This window comes from Ambystoma mexicanum, chromosome 3p (genome assembly GCF_040938575.1).
Source record: "Ambystoma mexicanum isolate Mex_15411 chromosome 3p, UKY_AmexF1_1, whole genome shotgun sequence".
Classification (NCBI taxonomy): Eukaryota; Metazoa; Chordata; class Amphibia; order Caudata; family Ambystomatidae; genus Ambystoma; species Ambystoma mexicanum.
Window position 1 is genome coordinate 767,793,675 of NC_090925.1, and position 25,411 is coordinate 767,819,085.

General features: G+C 48.2%; 1 protein-coding gene across 3 annotated transcripts in view; it reads left to right on the plus strand.

The window, feature by feature from the left end:
- BICDL2 (BICD family like cargo adaptor 2) overlaps positions 1-25,411 on the plus strand; it is a 268,403-nt gene that overhangs the window by 209,445 nt on the left and 33,547 nt on the right. For all 3 annotated transcript variants that reach the window (XM_069651703.1, XM_069651704.1, XM_069651705.1), the window contains 5 exons: positions 4,005-4,184; positions 4,292-4,414; positions 8,030-8,167; positions 9,326-9,456; positions 14,782-14,902. In XM_069651703.1, coding sequence (XP_069507804.1) covers positions 4,005-4,184; positions 4,292-4,414; positions 8,030-8,167; positions 9,326-9,456; positions 14,782-14,902 — 693 coding nt within the window. The remainder of the gene's footprint in view (positions 1-4,004; positions 4,185-4,291; positions 4,415-8,029; positions 8,168-9,325; positions 9,457-14,781; positions 14,903-25,411) is intronic.

A 25,411-nucleotide genomic window follows, 5' to 3' on the forward strand; every position in this document is an offset into this window, starting at 1 on the left:
TAGATGGTAATCTTTGAGTCACCCCGCTCGATTATACCTCCTTCCCTCGAGAATTTCAGGATCACCTCTCGGTCGCGGAAATTGAGGACCTTGGCGATGATGGGGCGGGGGTAGGATCCAGGCGGGGGGCGCTTCTGGAGGGATCTATGAGCTCTTTCAATGGCGAATCCCTGCGAGAGTTTCGACACCCCTACTTCCTGCTGTATCAGGGACTCCACATAAGCCGTCGGGTCCATGGTCTCCGACCCCTCCGGTACGCCCAGGATCCTGATATTGTTCCGTCTGGCCCGACCCTCTGCTTCTTCGGATCTCGCCTCCAAGAAGTGCACTTTCCGTTTGAGGTCCGCTACCTCTTTCTGTAGAGACGTCGTCTCATCTGAGATGTCCTTCTGGGAGGATTCGACTATGGTGACGCGCTCCGTTAAGTTGCGGGCATCTTGCCTGATAAGTTGTATGTCCGTCTTAACCTCCCCGATTTTCGTATCGATGAATGTCCTCAGGGCCGCGATCGCCTCAAGCACTTGATTATGTCTGGTCTCATCCCCAGGGGCATCTTGTGCTGGTGAGGTCTTCGGTGTGGATTGAGCAGCAGGCTTGGATGTTACAAAGGGGTCCAGAGTAGCGTGCTTGGCTTTGTTCCTCGCGGCAGCCATCTTGCCTCTTTGATGCCGTCGCCACCCTCTCCCCCGTGTCTATCGGCCGCGTAGCGATCTTCCTCCTGGCCCTTCTTGGCTGCTGCACCGGGTCCTGACGGTGCCCTCGAGTGGCCCGAGCCGGGGTGCACTCGACTGCAGGGAGGGACTGCTCGAGTCAGCGAGTCGCTGGCTCCCGGATCCAGTGCGAGCCGCTGGGTTATCAACGTGAGGCGGCCGCCATCTTGTGTGCCTCGCCCGGGAAGAAGGGGGAGCCAGCGCCGGGTCGCGGTAGAAGCTTCTCAGGCCCCGATTTTCGTCGGGGTTGGGTGGAAGACAAGGTCTCCCGCTTCGGCCGCCGGTGGATCTCCTCGGATGCGGTGTCTGTGGGCTGAATCACCTTGAAAAGGATCGGACTGCTGCGGCCCAGACGGAGCTCAGGGAACTCGCGTCCTCACTCCGTGGACATCAGGCCACGCCCCCCATAACTTCCCGATTGAAGACACCAAAATATATGTATAAGCTCTAGAAATGTCAACAAAGAGGTGCAAGATAACATAAATGGAGGGGAGGGGAGGGGGGGCGGAGTCCTTGTGAATTATAAACCCACTAACATAACATACTTAAGCGCTTGAATGTACGTCTCGTGGTTTATGATGTCACCAGAGCCCCTCTCTGTCATGCTGAGCTTACACTTCTCTGCAACCAATCATTTATCCTCGCCATGTTGACACCATGCTCTGCCCCTCTGCCCCTAGGCTATGTTGGTGCTGACACCATGCTCTGCCCCTATGCTATGTTGGTGCTGCCGCCATGCTCTGCCCCTGTGCCATGTTGGTGCTGACGCCATGCTCTGCCCATATGCTATGTTGTTGCTGACGCCATGCTCTGCCCCTATGCTATGTTGGTGCTGACACCATGCTCTGCCCCTCTGCCCCTATGCTATGTTGGTGCTGACGCCATGCTCTGCCCCTATGCTATGTTGGTGCTGACGCCATGCTCTGCCCCTATGCTATGTTGGTGCTGACACCATGCTCTGCCCCTCTGCCCCTATGCTATGTTGGTGCTGACACCATGCTCTGTCCCTATGCTATGTTGGTGCTGCCACCATGCTCTGCCCCTGGGCTCTGTTGGTGCTGACGCCATGCTCTGCCCCTATGCTCTGTTGGTGCTAACGCCATGCTCTGTCCCTATGCTATGTTGGTGCTGACGCCATGCTCTGCCTCTGTGCTATGTTGGTGCTGACGCCATGCTCTGCCCCTATGCTATGTTGGTGCTGACGCCATGCTCTGCCCCTATGCTATGTTGGTTCTGACACCATGCTCTGCCCCTATGCTATGTTGGTGCTGACGCCATGCTCTGCCCCTATGCTATGTTGGTGCTGACACCATGCTCTGCCCCTCTGCTATGTTGGTGCTGACACCATGCTCTGCCCCTCTGCCCCTATGCTATGTTGGTGCTCACACCATGCTCTGCCCCTCTGCCCCTATGCTATGTTGGTGCTGACACCATGCTCTGCCCCTATGCTATGTTGGTGCTGACGCCATGCTCTGCCCCTGTGCTATGTTGGTGCTGACGCCATGCTCTGCCCCTATGCTATGTTGGTGCTGACGCCATGCTCTGCCCCTATGCTATGTTGGTGCTGACACCATGCTCTGCCCCTGGTCTCTGTTGGTGCTGTGGCCATGCTCTGCCCCTATGCTATGTTGGTGCTGACGCCATGCTCTGCCCCTATGCTATGTTGGTGCTGACACCATGCTCTGCCCCTCTGCTATGTTGGTGCTGACACCATGCTCTGCCCCTCTGCCCCTATGCTATGTTGGTGCTCACACCATGCTCTGCCCCTCTGCCCCTATGCTATGTTGGTGCTGACGCCATGCTCTGCCCCTATGCTATGTTGGTGCTGACGCCATGCTCTGCCCCTATGCTATGTTGGTGCTGACACCATGCTCTGCCCCTGGTCTCTGTTGGTGCTGACGCCATGCTCTGCCCCTATGCTATGTTGGTGCTGACACCATGCTCTGCCCCTATGCTATGTTGGTGCTGACGCCATGCTCTGCCCCTATGCTATGTTGGTGCTGACACCATGCTCTGCCCCTCTGCCCCTATGCTATGTTGGTGCTGACACCATGCTCTGCCCCTCTGCCCCTATGCTATGTTGGTGCTGACACCATGCTCTGTCCCTATGCTATGTTGGTGCTGACACCATGCTCTGCCCCTGGGCTCTGTTGGTGCTGACGCCATGCTCTGCCCCTATGCTATGTTGGTGCTAACGCCATGCTCTGTCCCTATGCTATGTTGGTGCTGACGCCATGCTCTGCCTCTGTGCTATGTTGGTGCTGACGCCATGCTCTGCCCCTATGCTATGTTGGTGCTGACGCCATGCCCTGCCCCTATGCTATGTTGGTTCTGACACCATGCTCTGCCCCTCTGCCCCTATGCTATGTTGGTGCTGACACCATGCTCTGCCCCTATGCTATGTTGGTGCTGACGCCATGCTCTGCCCCTGTGCTATGTTGGTGCTGACGCCATGCTCTGCCCCTATGCTATGTTGGTGCTGACGCCATGCTCTGCCCCTATGCTATGTTGGTGCTGACACCATGCTCTGCCCCTGGTCTCTGTTGGTGCTGTGGCCATGCTCTGCCCCTATGCTATGTTGGTGCTGACGCCATGCTCTGCCCCTATGCTATGTTGGTGCTGACACCATGCTCTGCCCCTCTGCTATGTTGGTGCTGACACCATGCTCTGCCCCTCTGCCCCTATGCTATGTTGGTGCTCACACCATGCTCTGCCCCTCTGCCCCTATGCTATGTTGGTGCTGACGCCATGCTCTGCCCCTATGCTATGTTGGTGCTGACGCCATGCTCTGCCCCTATGCTATGTTGGTGCTGACACCATGCTCTGCCCCTGGTCTCTGTTGGTTCTGACGCCATGCTCTGCCCCTATGCTATGTTGGTGCTGACACCATGCTCTGCCCCTATGCTATGTTGGTGCTGACGCCATGCTCTGCCCCTATGCTATGTTGGTGCTGACACCATGCTCTGCCCCTCTGCCCCTATGCTATGTTGGTGCTGACACCATGCTCTGCCCCTCTGCCCCTATGCTATGTTGGTGCTGACACCATGCTCTGCCCCTCTGCCCCTATGCTATGTTGGTGCTGATGCCATGCTCTGTCCCTATGCTATGTTGGTGCTGACGCCATGCTCTGCCCCCTGTGCTATGTTGGTGCTGACGCCATGCTCTGCCCCTGTGCTACGTTGGTGCTGACGCCATGCTCTGTCCCTATGATATGTTGGTGCTGACGCCATGCTCTGCCCCTATGCTATGTTGGTGCTGACACTGCCCCCCTCTGGCCTGTTGGTCTCCCTTCAGCTGCAGGAGGCTCAGCAGGAACTCGAGGAGTCTCGGGCGGCCAATCGCAGGCTCCAGCTCAAGCTGAAGGACATGAGCGAGGAGCTGCACCTGCACGACATGGACTCGTCGGTCACCTCCATCCAATCCGAGATCGAGCAGAGCGTGGACCCGGCGCTGGAACCCCAAGAGCTAGCGAAGGTGAGGTGGGGGTGCTACCGCAGGGGATTGGGGGGGTGTGCGGATACTGGGGTACCGACACACCCACTCGTGATTCACTGCAACTCTTGATCTCTCTGTGCTTCTAGGTGGCTGGCACTGAAGAGGACGTGCCCATGCTTGGCGCCGAGCCCCCTGTGCCAGGAGCATCGCCTACCCAGGATGAAGTGAACCCCCAGGAGACGAGCAAGCAGCAGGAGTCACATCTGACGGTGGGTGTCTGTGAGGCCTTGTAGACTACACTTTACACATGCCACTTGCAGAGGCGTAACACCCCAGGGGATTGGCACAGGGGCACAGAGTCTGTCAAGGTTAGGGCTAGTTGGGACCAGAGCATGTGGGTGGTGGGGTCACAACTCTCTTTTTTGTTCTCTCCACCCAGTGCTTAAATGAGGGGGAGTTTGCCAGGGCTCAGCCCTGCCACCTATTAGGTTTGTTGAGATCATGTAACCGATTCTTACACAGCTCGGATGAAGGGCACCCCAGAAATCTGGCACCTCAGAGCACGCTGTAATGCGGGTAAAGCAACACATGGGCAGAAAGGCTGCACGAGGATCCGCACATACCTTTCTATGTGCATGCTCTGGCAAACTAGGGTGACCAGACGTCCCGGTTTTGCCGGGACAAACACTCGTCCTAACCGTCGCCTGCTCCCGAACCTTCCCTGCCCCCTTAAATACCCCTGGGGGCGTGCTGCGCGCTGGCAATCTTCTTGGCCTGTGTGCAGCGCCCAAAAATACCCCAGGGGAAATGCTTTGCGTTCCCCCCGGGATCCCCCTTCTATGTGCGTGTTGTGGCAAACTAGGGTGACAAGACGTCCCAGTTTTGCCGGGACTGTCCCGGTTTTTGCTGCTTTCTCCCCCTTTCTCAAGATTATGTTCCCATTGGAAACTGCAGTGATCCCGGTTTTTTGTAGTGGGTCTTCATAGCCGTCCGGCAGGAATGCGCAATCTCACAGGAGAAATGCTGCATTTTACAACTTAAAATAGCGTTAGTTTGTGATAAATTAATTATAATGTGTTTATTTGAACCGTAACGCTTAAACCCCCTTCTCCTCCAACCTCTGCTGAAGTATAGTGCCTTGACAGCCACTTTCAAGAGTCAGTCCTACTTGTATGTTAGTTGCCCTGTCCCTGTTTTTTACTTTTTAAATCTGGTCACCCTGGCAAAGGCCCCTGTCTTTACCTTAAGGGTGTATGGTGGAGTCCCCAAGGGGGCTGGGTGCCCCCGCAAGCTGAGTGATTGCGTGCCCGGGAGCAGCAAGAGGGGGGTCCACCGGCTGCCGCCACCATCAGGCAAACTGTTACATGCCCCACTCACCATAGCCATTCCACCGCATTCGGTACAGGAATATTGTTGATGGATTTTAGGGTCGTGAGGGTGGGGTCAGGGGGAAAAGAAAGGTCCATGGGTCCTTGCCCCACAAAATGGCCCCGCACTGACTTGTGCCAGATCCCCAATACCCTGCTGTACCTTTAAGAGAACCATTAATGAGGGGATCCTGATATAGGTGTTGTTACCTTTCTTGAAAACCCCATTCACGAAGTTGGTGGGAAATTACCAGCACAGCTGGAGACGGTTACCTCTGATGGGGAGCCCAGGGAAGCGCCTTCTGGACACATGACTTAACGCGTCGCGGAAAGCTGTCGGGCATCTCACGCACATTCCGAGAGGGGTCTCCGGAGCCAGCATTTGCTCCACCCTCAGTTCTCTTCACGCGAGTGTGGCAATCAAACACATCTGTGAAGAATCCAAAAGGTGCAGGTGAGACATGAGAAGAGAAGAAGATGTCGTCTCCTAGGTACGAGGGTGTGTGCTGGTGGGCCCTGTAGCCAGAACCCCCGGATATGGAGGGGGATAAGAGGCCAAGTAAAGATCCCGTAGAAGTCCCACAATGGCCTCCTGTTTGCTTAAGACTCGAGAGCCCTCAGTGCAGAGCTCCCTGAGGCTCAAGGCCGGGCACAAACCCCGCTGACAAGCCTCACCCCAGACCTCAAACCAAGGTGGTGGTTTCCCCCCCTAGTCCAACTGCCCAAGAACACAGCCAAGAAAGTTCCAGAAACCAGAGAGTGAGCTTTTGCCCAAAGACCGAGACGGACGGGAAGGCAACCAGAGAAACCACATGGAATTTAGAGAAATAGTTTACTTGAAATTCTTTGTTTTGATTAACCTGCACATATGCCTCACATCTGTATTTTTGTGCTAAAACGCAGTGAGGGACAAGACTTGAAAGGCCGCTGCTTTGGGCCTTTGGAACCTTAAAGAGAGGCTCGGGTTCCAGAGTTGCCCAGGGAACTGATTGCATCTGGGCCAGCAGCAGTTCTGACGCAGATTATTTTTTAGGCCACAATTTTGGCCCTGTGGGGGATTGATTCCATCTGCTGCCTGTAGGACACCCTAAAAAGAGGTGCTGGGAAAGATCTTGTTGCACCTGGCCAATGTGTGAGCCTTCTGATAGATATAAGGGTGCCTGGATATTATCTATGGTCCTCCAGGTAAGTATACATACACAAAAAGCAGGATGTGGACCAATGGAATAGAGGGGACAGGAATGTAATTGTAATTCAATTTTCCAAAGTCTTAGAAAAATATAATATTTATTTTACATAACATAAGCAGTGAATACTCACATTACATAAGCAATGAATACTTGCCAATTATTCTTACATGTATTACAAAGGCTCAACCTATATACAACTTTTCCCATCATACATCATTCATACCTAACTCATGCATACCATCTTCATATTATCACCTCTTTTGAAAAGGGGTAGTGGTTGTCCCCAAATATAAACATCAGTTTTTGAAAAATAAAGTCCAACACTCTCGTGTTTTTTAAGATATGTCCCTCTGTGTTATTACAGGGCGTTACTTGTCTACACGTGTTTCGGTTGTAGTTCATAGGCGGTGATTGCCTCGCCTCGATATTTTAGCCAACCTTCATCAGGATGGAAAAAACATCTGCCCACTGTGAGTTGTCTCTTGATAGGATGCGGGAGCCTCTTAATCTTTCCACTACATGTAAGCGGACGATGACTTGCTGGAGGGGGAAGGAATCCCAGTATTAGGTAGTTCTGTATGGAAATATATCTGTCAACTGTTTGTATATACTGGTGGGTATTTCAGTGGGTACTGATATCATTTTCTGCCTGATTGAAACAGCTGCAGGGGAATGCACAATGCAAAAGAGGGTCACCCATGACCCCCCTGCACACTGCCAGTAGCTTGCGTTAGTACTTGCTGCTTTCCTCTTCCTCTGTTAGATGTAGACATTCTTTTTTCAACGTTTGCACTTTTTGAAATTGACCAGAAGATAACCGTTAAAGCCAGTTACCCAGAATTGTGCTTCCGGCATGGGAGGACAGGAGCCGTATGAAGTCCGCAAACTCCACCGAATTGGATGCAGAAAACGAATGAATAACAGCTGGACACATGCACCTGCCCCATAGCTGTTCAAATGGCACCTAGAATGTGTGGTCATTGAATTGGTGGGCAGGATAGATTACACTTGACCTGTAAATGGGGTAACATTTAAATGGGGGCAGCTCACCCATATACATTTGTGGAATGGATGTGGGAGATCCTGTTTGTGCGTGAATAGGGGTGACCCTCTCTGGAGGCGCTCAAGGGATGGACCTAAAGACTGAGCTCCCTCTCGTTCTCAAAGGTTATCCTTAAAAACTGTGCTCCTGAGATGGACCTTTGCACTGAGCTCCTTAAACACCCGGAGATAATGTGGGAGGAGTCCATGCAGTGCTTGGGAGATCAGTACTCTCTCCTTTCTCACCATGGCCTCTTCATTGACGTTTTCTTCACTTTCCTTCTAGGTTCCCGTCAGTGGCCCCCCAGATGACGTCAGTGAGCCCTCACTCACAGAGCACAAAAGACGACAGATGTACCTCACCCAGCGAGAGCAGGACCTCCTAGCGGAGAAGGAGGAGGAGATCCACCGGCTGAAAGACCAGGTGGGTTCCATGCACTTTTGAGCCAGAAAAGCAGGCGATTACAGATATCACCATCCAGAGGCATCAGTAACTATGGGCAGAGTAAGGGGCACCGAGCCATAACCAGCCACTGCACAACCATGGATGTCCTGTGGGACAGAACCAGGGGATTATGTTTGTTTATTGTGTTTATATAACGTTTTACGCCTAAGCGCTGTACATTATAACAACAAGAATACAATAACAGTAGAAGCAATTACAAAATATGAGTTAAACCAGTAATATAGCAACTAGAAAAATTTGCCAGTGGAGATAAATGAGGGAAGAAGGGGTGGAGAGGGGAAGGGAGTTCCAGGGGAGGGGGACAAGGAGCTGAAAGGAGCGAAAACAAGAGGAGGCACATGGGGACGGGGGAACAAGGAGAAGGAAGTGATCTGCAGATCACTGATGGATAGAACCAGAGACCTATGAGTCTCACCAACCAGAGATAGGACCGAGGACAGAGCCAGGGGCATATAGAGCTGACTACATAGAATATCACCCAGGACTCATGGAACTCACTGACTAGCAACAGACAGGGCCCAGAGCCTCACTAAGCAGAGACATGAACAGGACATGCCGATCTCAGCGACCACTGACCTGTGACTAGTATCACTGTATCAGGGCCTTGAAAACTGGGACATTAGAAGTCTGAACACACTAAATCAATTGACCAATTGAAGGCTGCAAATAGATTGTTCTGGATCCGAGATCAGGCGAGACATTTTTTGCCAGATCCAGTGAAGGTCCAACACTGGATCCATATGTACCTCACCAATAGAGGCTTATGGACCAATTTATACAGGAACAGAACCAGGCGCATGCCTATTTAGCATGAGATGGTTCAGATTCAGCGTCCCATCATGGAACCGTCCACTTCCTCTCCAGGTGTAAGGGGATGGTGCAGATGTGTGGTCTCTGTACAGTTCCAGAGTGTGGCTACGTTGTGGTTGTTCAGAGTGGGATGGAACCGATCATTGGATATGCAAACAAGGTTGCAGGCGCCCCTCTCTCGAAAGAACATGGCATGATAACCTGTTATGTGGTTTTACCCACTGTGAATCTATGTACCTGACCTGTTCACCACTTGACCTCAGCTGTAGAAGTGACTGAGCAATCTCTTTCTCTGGCCTCCTACAGATCACGAGGAAGCACGTGGAAGTGAACGATCTGCGCGAGGAGCTGGAGCGGCAGAAAGTGCTTTCCCAGAACTCCGACCGGGATGAACTCATGAAGCAGACAGTCTCGGACCGGGACGAGGCCGTGGAGAAGTAAGTGGAGAGGTGGGGATGAAGGACTCTCATCCAGGACAAACAATAAGAGTGTAATGTGGTCTTATATAGAAGGTGTTTGCTGTTTTGTGTGGCTTTGTTGTTTGTGGCTAGAGGGCATGTAGCAGATGTTAATCCTGAGAAGTTAAGTGCACAGTTTGTAGCTTAACTCTTGGGTATATGTTTTATTTGGACAGGAGTACCCAGAGTCCTGCGAGACGGGGTCGGCAGCTGGTCTGGGCAGTGCTTAATTTGTGGGTGTGTTTCCCAGGGCTCAGCCCTGGCACTTATTTCTGAGCCCCGGCACTTATTGTCTCAGACACAGTTTGATTATGATGTGCTGTTTTGGCAACTTTATTATTTTGTCAGTCGCATAATAAACACATATGCAATCGGAGCAAAATGTAAATGATGATTGTGTTCGAAGACCCACTAAAACGTGTCTCATATCAAGACACAAGTTTGTTATTTTATGTGTATGTTGATTGGCATTTGTAGATCACACTTCTGCCATAGTGAGTACATCCTTCAACCACAATAAGCCAGTGGGAGTTGCAGCTTCAACCCCACATAAGATGACAGCTTGGGGAGCAGCCGTGGGCGTGGAACTGCCCATCCTGCCGTATCTTGTGCGTGCTAGAAAATATTTCAGTCCCAGCGCTTTTCTTACAAATTAAGCACTGGATCTGGGGGATGGTGGACAAGATAAATCAAAAGACGTGGGCTTCGGCATTGCTTTAGGGAGTATTAGTTGGCATGAAGCTGCTGTGTGCAAGGGGTTCTGTGTGTCTGTAGGGTAAGCTGGGTGGAGATGGATCGATGGGTGGATTATTTGGAGCGAGGGGATTTTGCATTAAGGCAGGCTCCTGCTATTGGAGTTCCACATGGAACGAAACCGTTGGAGGTCCAGTCTGCCACTGACCTGGCAGTAGCATTCTTTCGTCATTACTGTTCTGGGTTTCATTGACCAGTTAAGAGTGGTGGAAGTGGACGGCTAAGCAGGGGGGTGACTGAAAGCTCCAAGCAGAAAGTGGTAGAAGTGGCATCATCTCCCAGGTGCCCCTCTGGGCTGGCTCCGTGGCAAGAGTTTCAGACAGCCATGTTATGTCGATTTATACCACGCTATGCTACCACCCAAGTGCAGTTTGATTGATTAATTCTGTTTTTGATCTCAGGTGGTTGGTGATGCTGTCCCAAAGTGCTTGTGTCGGGATGATGGATTTCTTGCAAGGAGAGGTTTTTTTCTCTCTTTGATTCTGAAGAGTTATTTCTGTGGATTGTTTGCCGATTCAATTCTTGTGGCATAGTATTTTCTTTTTGCCTTGAGTACTGTTGATGTATATAGTCTGAACTGTCGTTGGTATTTTATTTTGTCCTGTCGGTTGTACTGGTCTCTCCATGGTTTGTCCCTTTTGCGGTTGTTGTTTTTTTAGTTTTTTCAGTTCTTCTGTGAACCATTTTGCAGGCAGTTTTTTTGGTTTGGCTTTGAAAGGTTATTCTGATGCCAGGTGGTCTAAGACCTCGGTGATCCAGATGTTGAGTGCGTTTTCCGCTGCGCCTCAGGTTGTTCTAGTGGGTTCTGTGGTGCTGGGTTGGGTCGAGTCTAGTAAGTTTGTTAAGGCATCCAGGTCTATGTTCTTCCAGTTCCTTGTATTTCCTTTCCGGCCAGTAGGCGGGTTTGGAGTGTGATGTAGAATGGTATCGGGTAATGGTTGCTCCATAGGTGGCGCAGATGCACAGTGCGCTTCTCTGCAGAAGATTGCGTCCAGGGTGTGTCCAGCGTTGTGGGAGGATCCATATACTATTTGCTTGAAGTACAGTGTTTCCAGGAGTGCACAGAGTGAGTTCAGTGTGGTTTTGTTTTGTTTTTCGAACCAAATGTTGGAGTCTCCTAGTGTGACTAGGTTGTCGTGGTAGTTTGATAAAATAGCGGCGTCATCTGCTAGTTTTGTTGCGAAGCTGGGGTTCTAGGATGGTGGTCTGTAGATCAGGAGGAACACTGTTAGTTTGGTCATAGAGTTCAATCTTGATGAGGAGGGATTCAGTCTCCTACGTTGGTTGGGTCAAGTGGAGCGGCTCGGAAGTGTTATTTGTGAATGATTGCAAATCTGCCTCCTCTTAGGTTTTATCTGTTGGTGTGTATTAATTTGAAATGGTCTGTTATGGCTTCATTCACGATGGCTTTGTAATTGTCAGATAAAAAGGTTTCTGTAGGAAAGAGCACATCTGTGCCTCCTTCGCTTAATAGGTCCTGGATTTCTGTAGAGTGCTTTGCCATGGATCTAACATTGAGCAGGTTGCAGTGTAGCTTGTTTAATTGTCCTTGTGGGTTGTTGTTTGTTCTATTGTCAGTTTGGTTTGCTGAGTTGTCATTTGGGTTTCCATTGCTGGTGGTTTTCTCCACTCGTTGTGCTTGTTGGGAGGATGATCTGGTGGTCAGTCTCTTCGTCGGGTTTTCCGATTGGATTAATTGCAGGGTTGTTTGGTTTTGGTTTGTTCTGGCTGGTGTGTTGTGTTGGTGCCCGCCCTTTGTTCCAGTCTTTGGTGTTGTAGGGTGTGCAGAAGGTGATGGATTCAAGTTTGTCCTTCATTCTTGTTGGAGTATTGTCCATGGTGTTCTCCGGGTTCGGGTGGTTCATCAATTGTGTTGCGTTTGGCATCCCAGTGGGGTCTGTATTTGTTTTGTGTCTTGCCTGTGGATTTGTTGCTGGTAGTGTGTCTTTAGTTACAAAGCAGTCGCATGTAGCGAGGTAGCCAGCAATGTAGTCTGTCTTTGCTCCGTTCTTTGTGTGTGTCCTCGGGCCGTTTGGTCATGGTGTGTTTTGAAGAAGTCATTGGTTATTTTAGGTTTGTTAGAGGAGCGGGTTAGTGCATTCTTTTGATGGTTCAGTGTATTTTATATAGAAGTTAAGTGGTGTGTCTTAATGGTTTGGTTTGTGGGTTAGTGGTATGTACCTAAAGTTAAACAGTGCGCTTGAGAAGTTGTAAAGCTGCGTGGTTCGTGTGTAGCTTAACGTGAACTCGAATGTTATCTAAAGTCGCCACCTACTGAAAATATATGCACATTGCAGTTAGGGCCAAACAGGAAACCACCCGTGAGGAATTAAGCAGCTTAAATCTGGTGTGGGGATGATTACATTTGCTGTCTAGCTCTCAGCGTGAGGTCCACATTCAGCATTTTGCCAACTGTATGCTGTGCCCTCCCTGCTATGCCACTGCCCGTGTTGTGCTCCATCTTTCACTGTGCACCCGCTGACCTTTAATGTGTTACTTCTCTGCTGTGCTTTGTGGGTTGCTCCCTCACGGCCTATACCAGGCTACCTGCTGTTAACATCGTTTCTCTTATTGGCTGGGCTCTTTTCTCTTGCTACGTGTGAGCCTCGCCACCTGCCCTCCTTGATCCCTCTCATGTTGTGACAGCGGTCGAAGTGTAAAAAAAAAGTAGTGGAACGATGTTGTCACAGTCCCGCTGCCTTTTCTGCCCACTCGCCCCAGCTCCCTTATATTCATCATCATCCCCTTCTCCCCCCTTCAAACACCATACCTGGGTCCTTCCTTTTCCACACTCCACCCTGCAACATTCTGTTTTACAACAGTTCTGGTAAGACTGAAGAAAACACAATGAAAGAAAATGCATTTAATTGACCGCGATTGGTGTGTAATTGTCCCCACAGCATGTATCACCCCCTTCATCACCCCACCCCCACCCCATTGCCAGCAAACAAGGCTGGGCCTACAGCCATTCATATGATACGCAGATCAAACTAAGGGAGCGGTGACTGCTGTCCCTGAGAAGTGAGGGAACGCTGTGCCCATTAGTTCCCGCCCACTTTGACCTCTGTTTGCAATGTGCTTTACTGCCGGAGCCTTCGTGTCACAGTATCTGGCCTGCTTCCTCACTTTCGTGTATTCCCCGCTGTATGCAGCTCCTTACTCCTGCTGCGCGACTTGCTGGGCCCGCTTGCCGGCTTCGCAGGGAAACCTTAGTGAATGTTTGCCAAGTCTCCTGAAGCACGGGCTGCGAGGTTTGGGAGCAGATATGGCAGTTTCCTGGCTACCTCCTGGGCCTCGGGCAGAGCAGAGCTCCCGCAAGACCAACTATGGTGGCGCTCTGCTGCTATGGCGGCGCTCTGCTGCTGTGGCGGCGGTCTGCTGCTGTGGCGGCGGTCTGCTGCTGTGGCGGCGCCCTGCTGCTATGGCGGCGCCCTGCTGCTATGGTGGCGCTCTGCTGCTATGGCGGCGCCCTGCTGCTATGGCGGCGCTCTGCTGCTATGGTGGCGCTCTGCTACTGTGGTGGCGCTCTGCTACTGTGGTGGCGCTCTGCTACTATGGTGGAGCTGTGCTCTGTCTTATTCTGGCCCCCCTCCTACGCTGGTCCCGGTCCCCTGTTTGCCTTGCGTGTAACTTTTTGGTAACATTAATGGCAAATGGCGTTATAACACATAAACAAAACAAAAAAAACAATATGTCGAGCCCAAGTAGTTTGATTATAGCCGTATTTTGTCGATCCTGGATGGGAGATTGCAGTATTAAAATGCAAAGTAATGTGAGCTTTAATGAGTCTTTTTAGTGCAAATGCTGATACGGTCATCTGCTTGTAGTCATTATTCCACACAGCATGTAGCATTAGGAATCCCTCCCGTTTATAATGACCAAACGGTTTGCATCTCTTGAAGTACAGTAGTTCCCACTCACAGCTATAATCGCACCTCTTTTAATGCTCTGCTGCCACAATAGGTAAAAGGTTAAAACGCTATTTTGCAGAACCCAGGCGGAGCTGCTGTGCAGTTCTGCTCTTGAAATAGCACACAAAAAAGTGTGAGCTCAGAACCCCAGGAAAACCTTCAACAGCTGAACCTGCAGCGGACAAGCACACTTGGAACTTTTCCCTGCCCCTGATAGGTTGTGTGCAGGATGCACCCCAAAAAATCGGCACAGTCCAACAAAATACAAAATGGCTGCACCGCCTATCCAGGAAATGTTCCTCTCTGTGTTGTTCTTGTCCCTGGTTCTCCTGATTGCCGATGTTGTTCTTGGTTCTCCCTGTTTCCTCGCTCTGTGGCTCTCCACTGCTCACATTCCTGGTTCTTTTTCCTGTTCCTAGTTCACCCTGTTCCCGCTTCTCCCCCAATGGCAGCTGCCCTTGTTCCCGCTTCCCCCCTAATGGCAGCTGCCCTTGTTCCTGGTTCTTGTGCCTGTGTATCCCTGGATCTGTTCTTCCCTCCTTTCTTTTTTTCTCATGCTCCTCCCCGTGTCCTGGCTTGTTCCCTTCCTGGGCCACAGCCCTGTTTCTCCTGATGACTTCACCTGTCCTCTTTCTTTCAGGCTGACCCAGATGAAGCTGGAGCTGGCCCAGTGCACCATGGAGCGGGACTCCATGAGTCGGCAGCTGATGAGCGCCATCCGCCAGAAGGTGGCACTCTCTCAGGAGTTGGAGGCATGGCAGGTGAGGGAAATTACTGGTGATTTATTTTATTTTATTAGCATTTTTAAAGCGCTCACACAGCCCGGGGGCATCATGGCGCTGATACAGAATTTTTTTTAAAATTGTTGTCTTAGTTGCATATTTATAACACTCTTAAATACCCAGAGGTTTCTAAGCGCGGACACGGGGATCGAACCTGTGTTGCTCTGTGTCATCTTGCTTCCAAGGCGAGCACGTTGCCACTGATCTATCCTCCCGGGACAACCGGTGGAATAGGGCTTAATGGGGGTGTTCATTCGGGGACTGGCTTAGTGGGTGGATCGGGACCATTCCGGCTGACGCAGAGTCAGTCAAATGCCAAACTTGTGCCTCTCAATAGCAGGTAAGTCATATCACGCAGTGTCAATCACATGATGCCAGGAGAGTAGGAACGGGGAAGGCTGATGCAGAGCAGTCACACTCTATGCTAGTGGTGTGACATCAGATTACCACCCCATCAGCCCTCCGGGCTTTTCAGAGGCACCATCTTGTGTGGTACCCCCTTATTTCTCCCAGAGGCCGGTCCATCTTTGGTTCCACTCCTTGGTTCTCCTGGAGGCCGGTCCATCTTTGGTTCCACCCCTTTATTCACCCAGAGGCCGGCCCATCTTTGGTTCCACCCCTTTATTCTCCCGGAGGCCGGTCCATCTTTGGTTCCACCCCTTATTTCTCCTGGAGGCCGGCCCATTTTTGGGTCCACCCTTATTTCTCCCGGAGGCCGGTCCATCTTTGGTTCCACCCCTTATTTCTCCTGGAGGCCGGCCCATTTTTGGGTCCACCCTTATTTCTCCCAGAGGCCGGTCTATCTTTGGTTCCAGCGCCCACCCTGCTCATATTGTTTTGACAGACATTGGTCTCAAAACCAATGTTGTTCGCCTTCGTTGGTGATGCCACAATGATCCAGTTGAGGCTCACAAGTCAATATGTGACATTTTCTTAAAAGTTTGTCCAAAAATCCTCAACGTTTCATGCCTAAATGCAGCTTAATATATTACGAATTGACCAGGCCCCTAATGTTGCAAAACATTTTTTTCAGTGAAAATTTGCCCAATTTCGTATATTCCAGACACAACTTTGGTGAATTCCGCACCATCTTGCCTTTTACAACAATCTGCTCAGAATACTGTTACTTTTTCTGAAACATTCTGTGAAATTTCTTTTTTTGTAACATTTTTGTCACGTGTAAAATGGATTAGCACGGCTCAAATGGTCGCTGCAATTAAAATGAAACACCTGACGAGGCTGTAACATTGCGACGATGACTGCGGGCCCCCATTCATTCATAAATCCCCCCACCCCCCGTTTGTAGACCGAATATCCTTCTGAAATAAGGCCCAAGAGTCCCTGCCTGATGTTTATCACATCCCCTTGTAGAAGACCTTCCGCTCTGTATTGCACCAGATCGAAACCCCTGGTAGCGCTCGCTAGGGAGCCACCAGGATGAAAACCTCTTAATTTTAACTGGGTAGTGGGGTGGGTGTTTGTCAATGGGCCTCATTACACGGATGGCGGAGAACCATGGCGCTGTTAGCGCCATGGTTCATGCCGGTAAAATACCGGCACCGCCTTTGCGGAAAGGGGAATTACCGCCCCATTCCAAGGTTGGCGGGGCGGTAATTCCCCCTTCCACCATTGCCTTGCCCCAGAGGGCTCAATGGGAATGGGGAAGGCGCTAATTACGGAACCGCAAATCCCCCAACCCGCAAAGGGACCTCGTAGTAAGGCGGTAAGGATTTACCGGTACCGGTATTTTACCGGTACCGGTAAATCCTTACCGCCATCCGTGTAATGAGGCCCACTGTCTAGAACAATATTTGTGTAGAAAAAACCAAAATGAATTCTATTTGGCATAAAGTACCCCCCACAGTACGTTTTAAGGATATTGCAAGTCACAGAGGAGTTTCGTGACCAAACAGAGGAATGAGGCCGAAAGGCGAGTTCCTTTAGAAGGTCACTAAACTCCAAGGAGACTTGCAATATCATTTTTATGTATGGTATGGGGTATTTTATTCTGTCTAATGCTCGGCCACACACTGCATTCCCTTTTAATAGCGCGTCTCTTGCTTAATCTAATGTAAGAGATCATCCATTTGCTGATCCGTATAGTCGCTGCAGAATCGGATTGGATTTTAAAAAAAACAAAATGCAGCTCCTAATCCTTTCCAGAAACATAGTTCAAGACGCTCCATAAAATGCATCAAAAGTGTTTATATTTTGTGCTTTAAAATAAGTAATAACATGCAGATTTTGGCTCACATCTGTTAAACTCCAGCAGTGCACACATGAAACATTCTACCATGAACAGTTCCTTGTCAATTAATGGCTGTCAAGTGACACAGAGTATTATTCTGCTAGCAAGGAATTAGAAAAGCTTGTCGCAGCTTTAAGTGTTCCATTGACACAACTCACAACTGAAGCGTAATAACAGATTACAGAGCAGTGTTGATATTATTTTCTTATTTCATGTCAGTTATGATGTCACAACTAGCCTGTGGTAAGCTTTTATACAAATATTGCACGCAGCTATGTAATTTATATATGTTTCCATATTCTAAACAAGGTACATCGACCTTACTATAGCATTTTACATGAAAAACATTGTGGAAAAAAAAAATCATGCATTATCAGTACAACAAAAAAAAGGTTGTATTTACTTATTTATTGAAATATATTTCGAGTAATCAATAATGGAGATCCATCATATCGTACAAAATCAGCACATGGACTATTAAACTAACACAATTATTTACAAAAAAACTCCTCATCAAACACAGAGACAATTCATCAAACATTAGTTTAGAAAAGTGTCCATTAATTGATAAGCACTACCTCGATGCAAATACACAGCATTCCCTGCACATGCCCTTTTCTGTCCACAATGCTAATCAAGACTGGACATTCCTCAGGGGAAGTATTATTTAAGAATCTTCTTTGTTTTGATGTTTAAGGAATTCATTGCTTTTTCATCACTGTGGGTCATAAAACATATAGGGCCTCATTACGAGTATGGAGGTAGCCATGGTGCTATTAGCTCCATGGCTGCCTCCAAACCGGGCTCCTTTACCGGGTTCCTGCAATGAGGAATTACCGGGTCATTCTGACATTGGAGGACCTGGTAATTCCTTCTTGCAGGAACCCATTCCCATTTGAGCCCCCATAGAGCTCAATTGGAATGGGGAGGGAGCTAATAACGGGCACATTACAACTGGCCCGTTATTACCTCCCTCTTCCCCTCGCGGGACCCACTAAGGACGTCTGGTTTTACCTGTACCGGCACCCTTTATTACGGCAGCGCCACCCTTGTAATGAGGCCCTTAGTGTTTTCATCATACAGCTACAATGAGCTACTGTACATTCATTTCTTCAAACAGTGCGCTATTTTTTTGTAACAGATTCACTGTTGCCTACGTTTGAAATCCCAACTCGAAAATCCTGGATTTGGGTTCTTCACCTATAGTTTAAAAGATTGGCCTTCACATTGATGAGACTGAAATATTTAAATTGCCAAATCTTAAGTCATAAAATGCGATAGAATTTGGGACTAGCACTGGAAGTAAAAGGTGATGCCTAATAAACCTCTATGCTAAGTCAGGCTCAGGAGAGGGATAATATGGGATCTTGTTTAAAGGTTTCTTTGTTTTGAACCTCTCAGAACCAAAGATGTGCCTAAAGCTCTTGGCCGTAACGTGAAGACCAGCAATCTAAAAGAGTGCGTGTCCGGATGTTTTACAGAATTGCTCAAGTCTGACATCCAGAAGCCTATTCGGGTCTGATGTCTTTCCCTACCACTTGATACAAAGAAGTAGCCACACTTTTAACAAAAAGGTACAACAAGGGCTGTCGCCCAAACAAAGGAATGATGGCTGTTTTCTGGCCCCACTGTAATGTCTCTTTTTCAAAAGACAAGGCTCTCCTTGCCCTTGCAAAGCCCCAGTCTGGACACCAATGTTTACTTTACAGATCCCCTTTCTTTAGGTTTGAGCCTCAGCCGCTGGTTAGTCTCTTTTCCTTGACATTCACAGGCACTCAGCCTCAGGTCTACATTCAGCCTTTGGGTGATTCCTGTCCACACCAGGTATTCCCCCAGGGCTCCCCACCCAGGAATCTTGCTGTATCCAATTAGTTATCTCCTGGTTTTTACCCCTCCCTGGGCTCTCAACTTCCTCACCCCACATTGGTGCCTGTTTCCCACCCTGCTTTGGGGTCTTGTTTCTTTCACCCCACCTTGGAGTCTGGCTCTCACCCCACCTTGTGGTCGGGTTTCTTTCACCCCCATTGAGGTGTAGTTTCTTTCATCCCACCTTGGGGTCAGTCTCATCCGGCCTTAGGGTCTGGCTCTCACCCTATCTTGGGGTCTGTTTGTATTCACCCCACCTTGGGGTCTGTGTTTCACCCACATTGATGGGTCCAGTTTCTTTTGCCCCGCCTAGGGGTCAGTCCCAACGGTTCCATGTGTTCATATCCCTGCAAAAATATCGCCATACAAAAATATCGCCATATTTTTGCAGCGATATTAAGGCATGCAACCTGCGGGGGACACCCCTGCAGCCCCTGCATTATTTTAAAGGGAGCGGGGGACACGCCCACTCTCAAAAACCCAAAATATTATCCCCAATAAAAATATCGCCTATGGCCATTCCTGACGACCATATATACAGCGATATTTTTGTTGGGGATAATATTACGTGATACCGTCTCAACCTGCCTTAGGTTCAGTCTCTCACTCCGCCTTGGGATCTGGTTTAATTCACTCCATCTCAGTGTTTGCTTTCTTTCACCCCACCTTGGGGTCTGTCTTTATTCCCGCCTTGTGGCCCATCTTTCACCCCATCTTGGGGTTGGTTTCTCACCCCGACTTGGGGTTGGTCACTTACCCCTATTTGGGGTCTGGTTTCTTTCATCTCTTTTCAAGGTTTGCTTTTTTTCACTTCGCTATGGGGTCTGTCTTTCACCCTGCCTTGGGATTGCTTTTTCACCCCGCCTTGGGGTCCCTTGGGGGCCCTTTCTGCCCACCACCTGGTTCTCGTGAGTGACTGCATACCTTCTATTTCTGAGCACGGTTCCTCTGGGTGAGTGTTCCAGGAGAGCAGCGCAGCTTCTCTTCCCTCGCTTCTTCCTCAGGTTCTGTGTGATTGGAGCATTGGTTCCCTTTTATCTGCTATGCTACAGTACTACTGCTTCTGTTTCTCGTGGCAGATATTCGTTCCCGCTCGGGTGCCGCCACCAGTTAGGCTCTCCTAACTGGGCCTTTCTAGTATGTCTTCCAGCAGAGCTGCCGTGCATTCTGCGGGCTTGTCACACCTTTGTTCGGCAAGCTGGGCCTGTGCTTCTGGTGTCCTGCCTCCCCTGGAGAACCTCTCCTGCTCAGCAGGTGGCTCCCCTCTCCTCCCTCAAAGCTGATTGGAGCTTTATTTTCCCCGCAACAAGGGGGTGTGCCAGTTCTCTGGTTTCTCTCTTTAGGTGTGGACGGTGCGTTAAAGGGGTCAGAAACCACACTAGCCATTCATGTATATGGTTGCCAGTTATCACAAAGGTTAACTACCATACAACCAATAAAGCTGTTAGTTATTGAGGATAACATGAATCCCTCTCTAGATATTGCCTGTCCTCGAAGGGAGAGTCACCCGAGTGAGATTCCACTTGTCCTGTCCCTTAAGGGGTGTTAAGTTTAGCAGGCTCACCTCCGTAGTCCCAGAGGGGTGTCTCGCCCTGTAGTAAAGGGGACACATTCCCTGGATTCGTCACACTTCCAGTGGAGACATATATATATATATACACCACCTGCAAGTTTGTAGGCAATACTTTGGTTGATTCAGAAATTAGGCATAACTTCAAACCTCCATTCTTTCTTAGGCCAAGTACCTGGAAGCTGTCGGATGCAGTCATTTTTCTCATACTATAAATAAATTGAATACAAATTGCTAAAATCCTTAAAAAAGTGTATATGTATCACTTAATGGGAATCGTTAATTTCATTCTTACAGATCTGTGTATTTTCATGTCCCGCTCGGGCAGATACTTGTGGTGTCAGCAATAAAAGTGTGTTGCCATTATCCCCCTGGAATCATTATTTATATATCACACATTGACGTATAGATGTCCTCAGCATGATGACATCATTGCATTCATACATGGGTGCATCTCTGCAAATCTTATATTTGTTACTGCTTGGAAATCAGGATGTGCAGTGTTTGTGTCCCCTTTTTATATGGAATATTTTACAAAGACAGGCAGTACTGCATCATACCTGATCCTCTGCGGTCTTTTGTGGCTCCATCACATTTGTAATCCTTGAGCAATCGGATAGTGTTTTAATTCAATACTTGTCTAGCTAAATGTGCTCACATACAAACGACACTACTTTACTATAAAATGCTCCAAGAACATGGTATTTGCCAGTAAATGAATGCTTTATTACATTTCTTTCTGTGAATATTCCCTTATGGTTGCCAACATAGTGTTTGTTCTTGTTCTTTTGGTCCAATGCAATTCATTAAAATTGTGACCTGTGTTCATGTAGTGTTTCACCATCAGTGTTGTTACAATTTTATATTTTAAAGCACCTTCTTTGTCATTATTCTGGGCTTTCATTTTTAAACGGTTTTATCTATGGTTCTGTGTTGTTTTGCCAAAGTAAATTACGATGTGGTAATTGACTTTGGCAAAATTACTTAGATTTACGTTGTTTTTTTAAAACTGTTTTGGGGGATTACTGCCCCAAACCGCCCATCCCCACCAATACCGCATCCACTCCCCAACCTCCACTTATACCCCTAATCCTATATATAATTCTATTTACAGATTTCCACATTGGGCATATGATCGTATAGCTCACATTACTACTTTCACAATTAGCAAAGCTCTTTAACGTCCTTTTTTTCGATACTCCCATGTCCGCTTCTGTCTTTTTTGTATTAGAGCACACACCACAATTACCAACGGGGCAGTGGCTTGTAAGTGGTTTCATGCCCCATTGTCCCGGAAGGACTCTTTATTCCTTGTTTTCTGATATCATTTCTCATGACTATATTTTGGATTGTGATCTGGCTCTTGTAAGCAAAGATAGGGAGCTCTGATTTCTCATTGGTTAGTTTTGGTTGTTGATAAAATTCAATTTATTTCTTAAAATATTCTTGCTCATGCAAGAGTAAGACAGATTTGTAAAAGTGTTAACAGAGACTACTTTGTGAGCTTTGTTTTGTCTTTGGGATTTAGGAGGGCTTCCGTGTTGTTATTAAATGCTCTCCTAACTGCCTGTTTAATAAATATTTGGGGATGACCTCTGCCTAACGATGCGTCCATTCAGAGGTTGGCTTCTTTGGTGTAGGCCTCGCTTCGGCACAAGGCACATTTTCTTTAATATGTCAAGCATGATGGCTTGGATAGTACAGCAGGGCATGCTTATCTGTGCCTTCATGGTGATATATTGCCATGCCTAAGAAATTAACATCCTTATTATTCATATTTTGAGTGAGCTGTAAGTGCTGAATCTTAGTATTCATTAATGTAACACGTTGTTTTGCTTCAATGTATGTGCTTGCCCAAATGTTGATTATAGACCATGCAACCTAGCCAACTTCATATTTTATCTACAGTTTTATACATATCCATGTGTAAATTGGCTAAATTGGGGGCCATAGCTGCCCCCATGGCCGTCCCTTAATCTGTTGGTATATTTTACCCAATTGAAAGTAGTTGCAGTTTAATCCTTCTTGTACACACCAGATTGCAAAGGAGTAATGCACAGGGTGTGTTTATTTTTCTTTGCTGCGACTGTTCTTCTGTTACCCCGAAGGGTAGCACGGTTGGGGAATACGAACATACCATGACTCAATGTCTAGGCAATTCAGTATGTTATTGTCTGGATCGAACTCTAACCCTTCTTAATTCTCAATGACATTTGTACCTTTTAAATATGATCCAATTTCGCATGCTCCCTGATATATGCAATAGTCTGCACATTTTGACTGGGGTTCTCGCAAAGAGGAGAGTCCTGACACTATTGGTCCACCCAGAGGATTTTCCAACTTCTGGTGGACCTTAGGAACCACATGAATAACAGATGTCCTATACTCATCTCTAATGAGTTCAGATTCCTGTGTGATTACTCCTCGGCCTAGTCAGTCACTCTGATAGAAACTTGAGAACTTTGTTTTCTTACTCCTAAAATGTTTGTCATTTCCCCATGCCTATTAAATGGCACTTTCTAGAAAGTTGTGACCATATACTTAATATGTCCTTAGCCTCCTCAGTAATCCCAAAGCTAAAACAAGTGCTACAAGTCCTGGCCAACAAAAGAGTTCATAAATCCTACTTTACAAAGATCATCCCTAGGTTTAAACACAACGCAACTTAGCTTCTACTGGGGAAGTTTCTCCAAGGTTTACTCTGGCGGGATCCTCCTTGGTCTTCCTGCTTTCACTGATTCCTTCAGACCACTCACACTTCCCTTGCGTCTCAGCCTCTGGGTTCACTTCTCATCTCCCAGCTTGGCTTTCTCAGCCTCTCCTGCTGAGTTGTTGCATTTATCTCCAACCTCTGGTTATCTGTCAGGCTGGTCTTTTCCCAAACCTCTGGTACCAGCACAGGCCGCCTTCTGGGAACTCTGCGTTCTCTGATATAGGTCTCCCTGGGACATTGCTTCCAGTAGACTCTTGGGTAGGTCGCACATGGACCTTGGTTATCAGCTTTCACAAGGATATGTCTCCCCACAGCCTAGTATGTTAGCGTTTGCTTGTACCAATCTCACCACGATCTTGTTGTCAGCATTCAAAAGAGCAGGTCATACTGACTTCATGTGTGATTCACATGACCAGGGCTCACCACAACCTATTAGCATTCACAAGCAGGTCTTAAACATGTTATTGGCATCATTGGACAAGTCACACTATAACCTGGTATAAGTCTTTACATGGGCAACCCTCACCACGAACTGTTGTCAGCATCTTCAAGGTCATATCATAGCACAACCCGGTATCTGCATTCGTAGTACGCAGGTTTTACCACAAACTGATGTGCCCTCAAGGCCAGTTATTACAATGACCTAGGTTCTCACTGTTTCCACCCCTGGAGTTGGGGTTTGGGGGGGGGGGCGTTTGTTTATTAATGTCACCACCTATTGACAGGCGGCAGTCTCCCTGCTCCTGCAGGAAGAGGGCTTCCATGCATCTCCTTGTGTTCGGTCTACTGTGGACCCAACTTTGTCTGCCCCTGCTCGTGACGTTTCTCTCCCCTCCTTTGGGCTTTCCGAGCCCTCTTTATAGGACTTGCAACTTTTCTTCCTGTGTCTTGGACCTGCTGATTGGTAGAGCTCTTAGTGCATGTGTCTCCTTCAGGATTGGTTCCCACCCAACAGTTCTGTAAATCCTTTCAATTGAGTCTCTTTGCGGTGTTGAACTATGCAAAACTATGCCGTGCTCATCTGTTCATTCCATGCTTTTATAGGCGGTGTGTGTGGCATTGAAGCCATCTTGGAACTCTTTCCCAGAGTGTCTTTCCATTTTCAGCCTCCTGTGTTCAAAATAAAGTGACAATCGCTGCATCTCCTCCCAATCATGGGGCTCGTGGTTGCTCCATTCCCTTGTTCAGTAAGCCCAGGAACCTCTTTTAACATGTCCCTCTGACTCTGCATTTGTATCGTGTGAGGAGTCAGTAATATGAGGCGGACAACTGTTTGAGGATTTATCAACATATGCCTTTTTATTCTTAAAATAAACAGTTTCAGAAATGCCTCACTATCCCTACTCTGCTGGGGATTTCCCTGCTTAACCAAAGCTAAAGGGAGACACTGGCCCTCACACTAAACATCCAATACGCAAAGAAAATATATGGCAATACAACATAACATGAACAATATTCAGTCTCAATAATCTTCTAAAGTCCTGGGTGATTTCCCTTACCAAGGACACAATTTCAATTCTGTTAATGTTCAACCACAGAAAGAAATGTCTCAAATCAGTTCTTGATATTTCGAAGTCAATCCAAAGTTCCAATGATAGCAACTCTCTTCTCCTTGGGGAAATATCCACTTTCCACTTCCACCAAATGGCACCAATGGAAATACCAGCCACAAGGCTTTGTCACCTCTTCAGAAATACTTTCCACGGTTCAAAAGGAATACAAGATCCACAATTGTCAGTGATACATAGTTCTCAGTTAACAGTTATTATTCTCTTAGCTCTTAGCTAGAATTCATAGTGTTATATTTGTCAGGATGACTTCTCAGTGCTGCTGCTTCCACTTCAACAACTTCACTTCCACTTGATTTACTATGAGAACAGTCACCTTTGTCACACAGTGCTCTGCTTCGTTTAGACTACCATAATGTTGCATCCACTGACAACCAGATATACCACCACAGTTTCAGTACGTTGGACTACTACCATAGCTTCAGTGATGCGTACTTCTTGACAGGCTTCGACAAAATATTGTTCAAAGTCCTTCAACAACTTTAAGTAGGCAAGGCACTCTTCCTCTGAATATCTCTCGCTT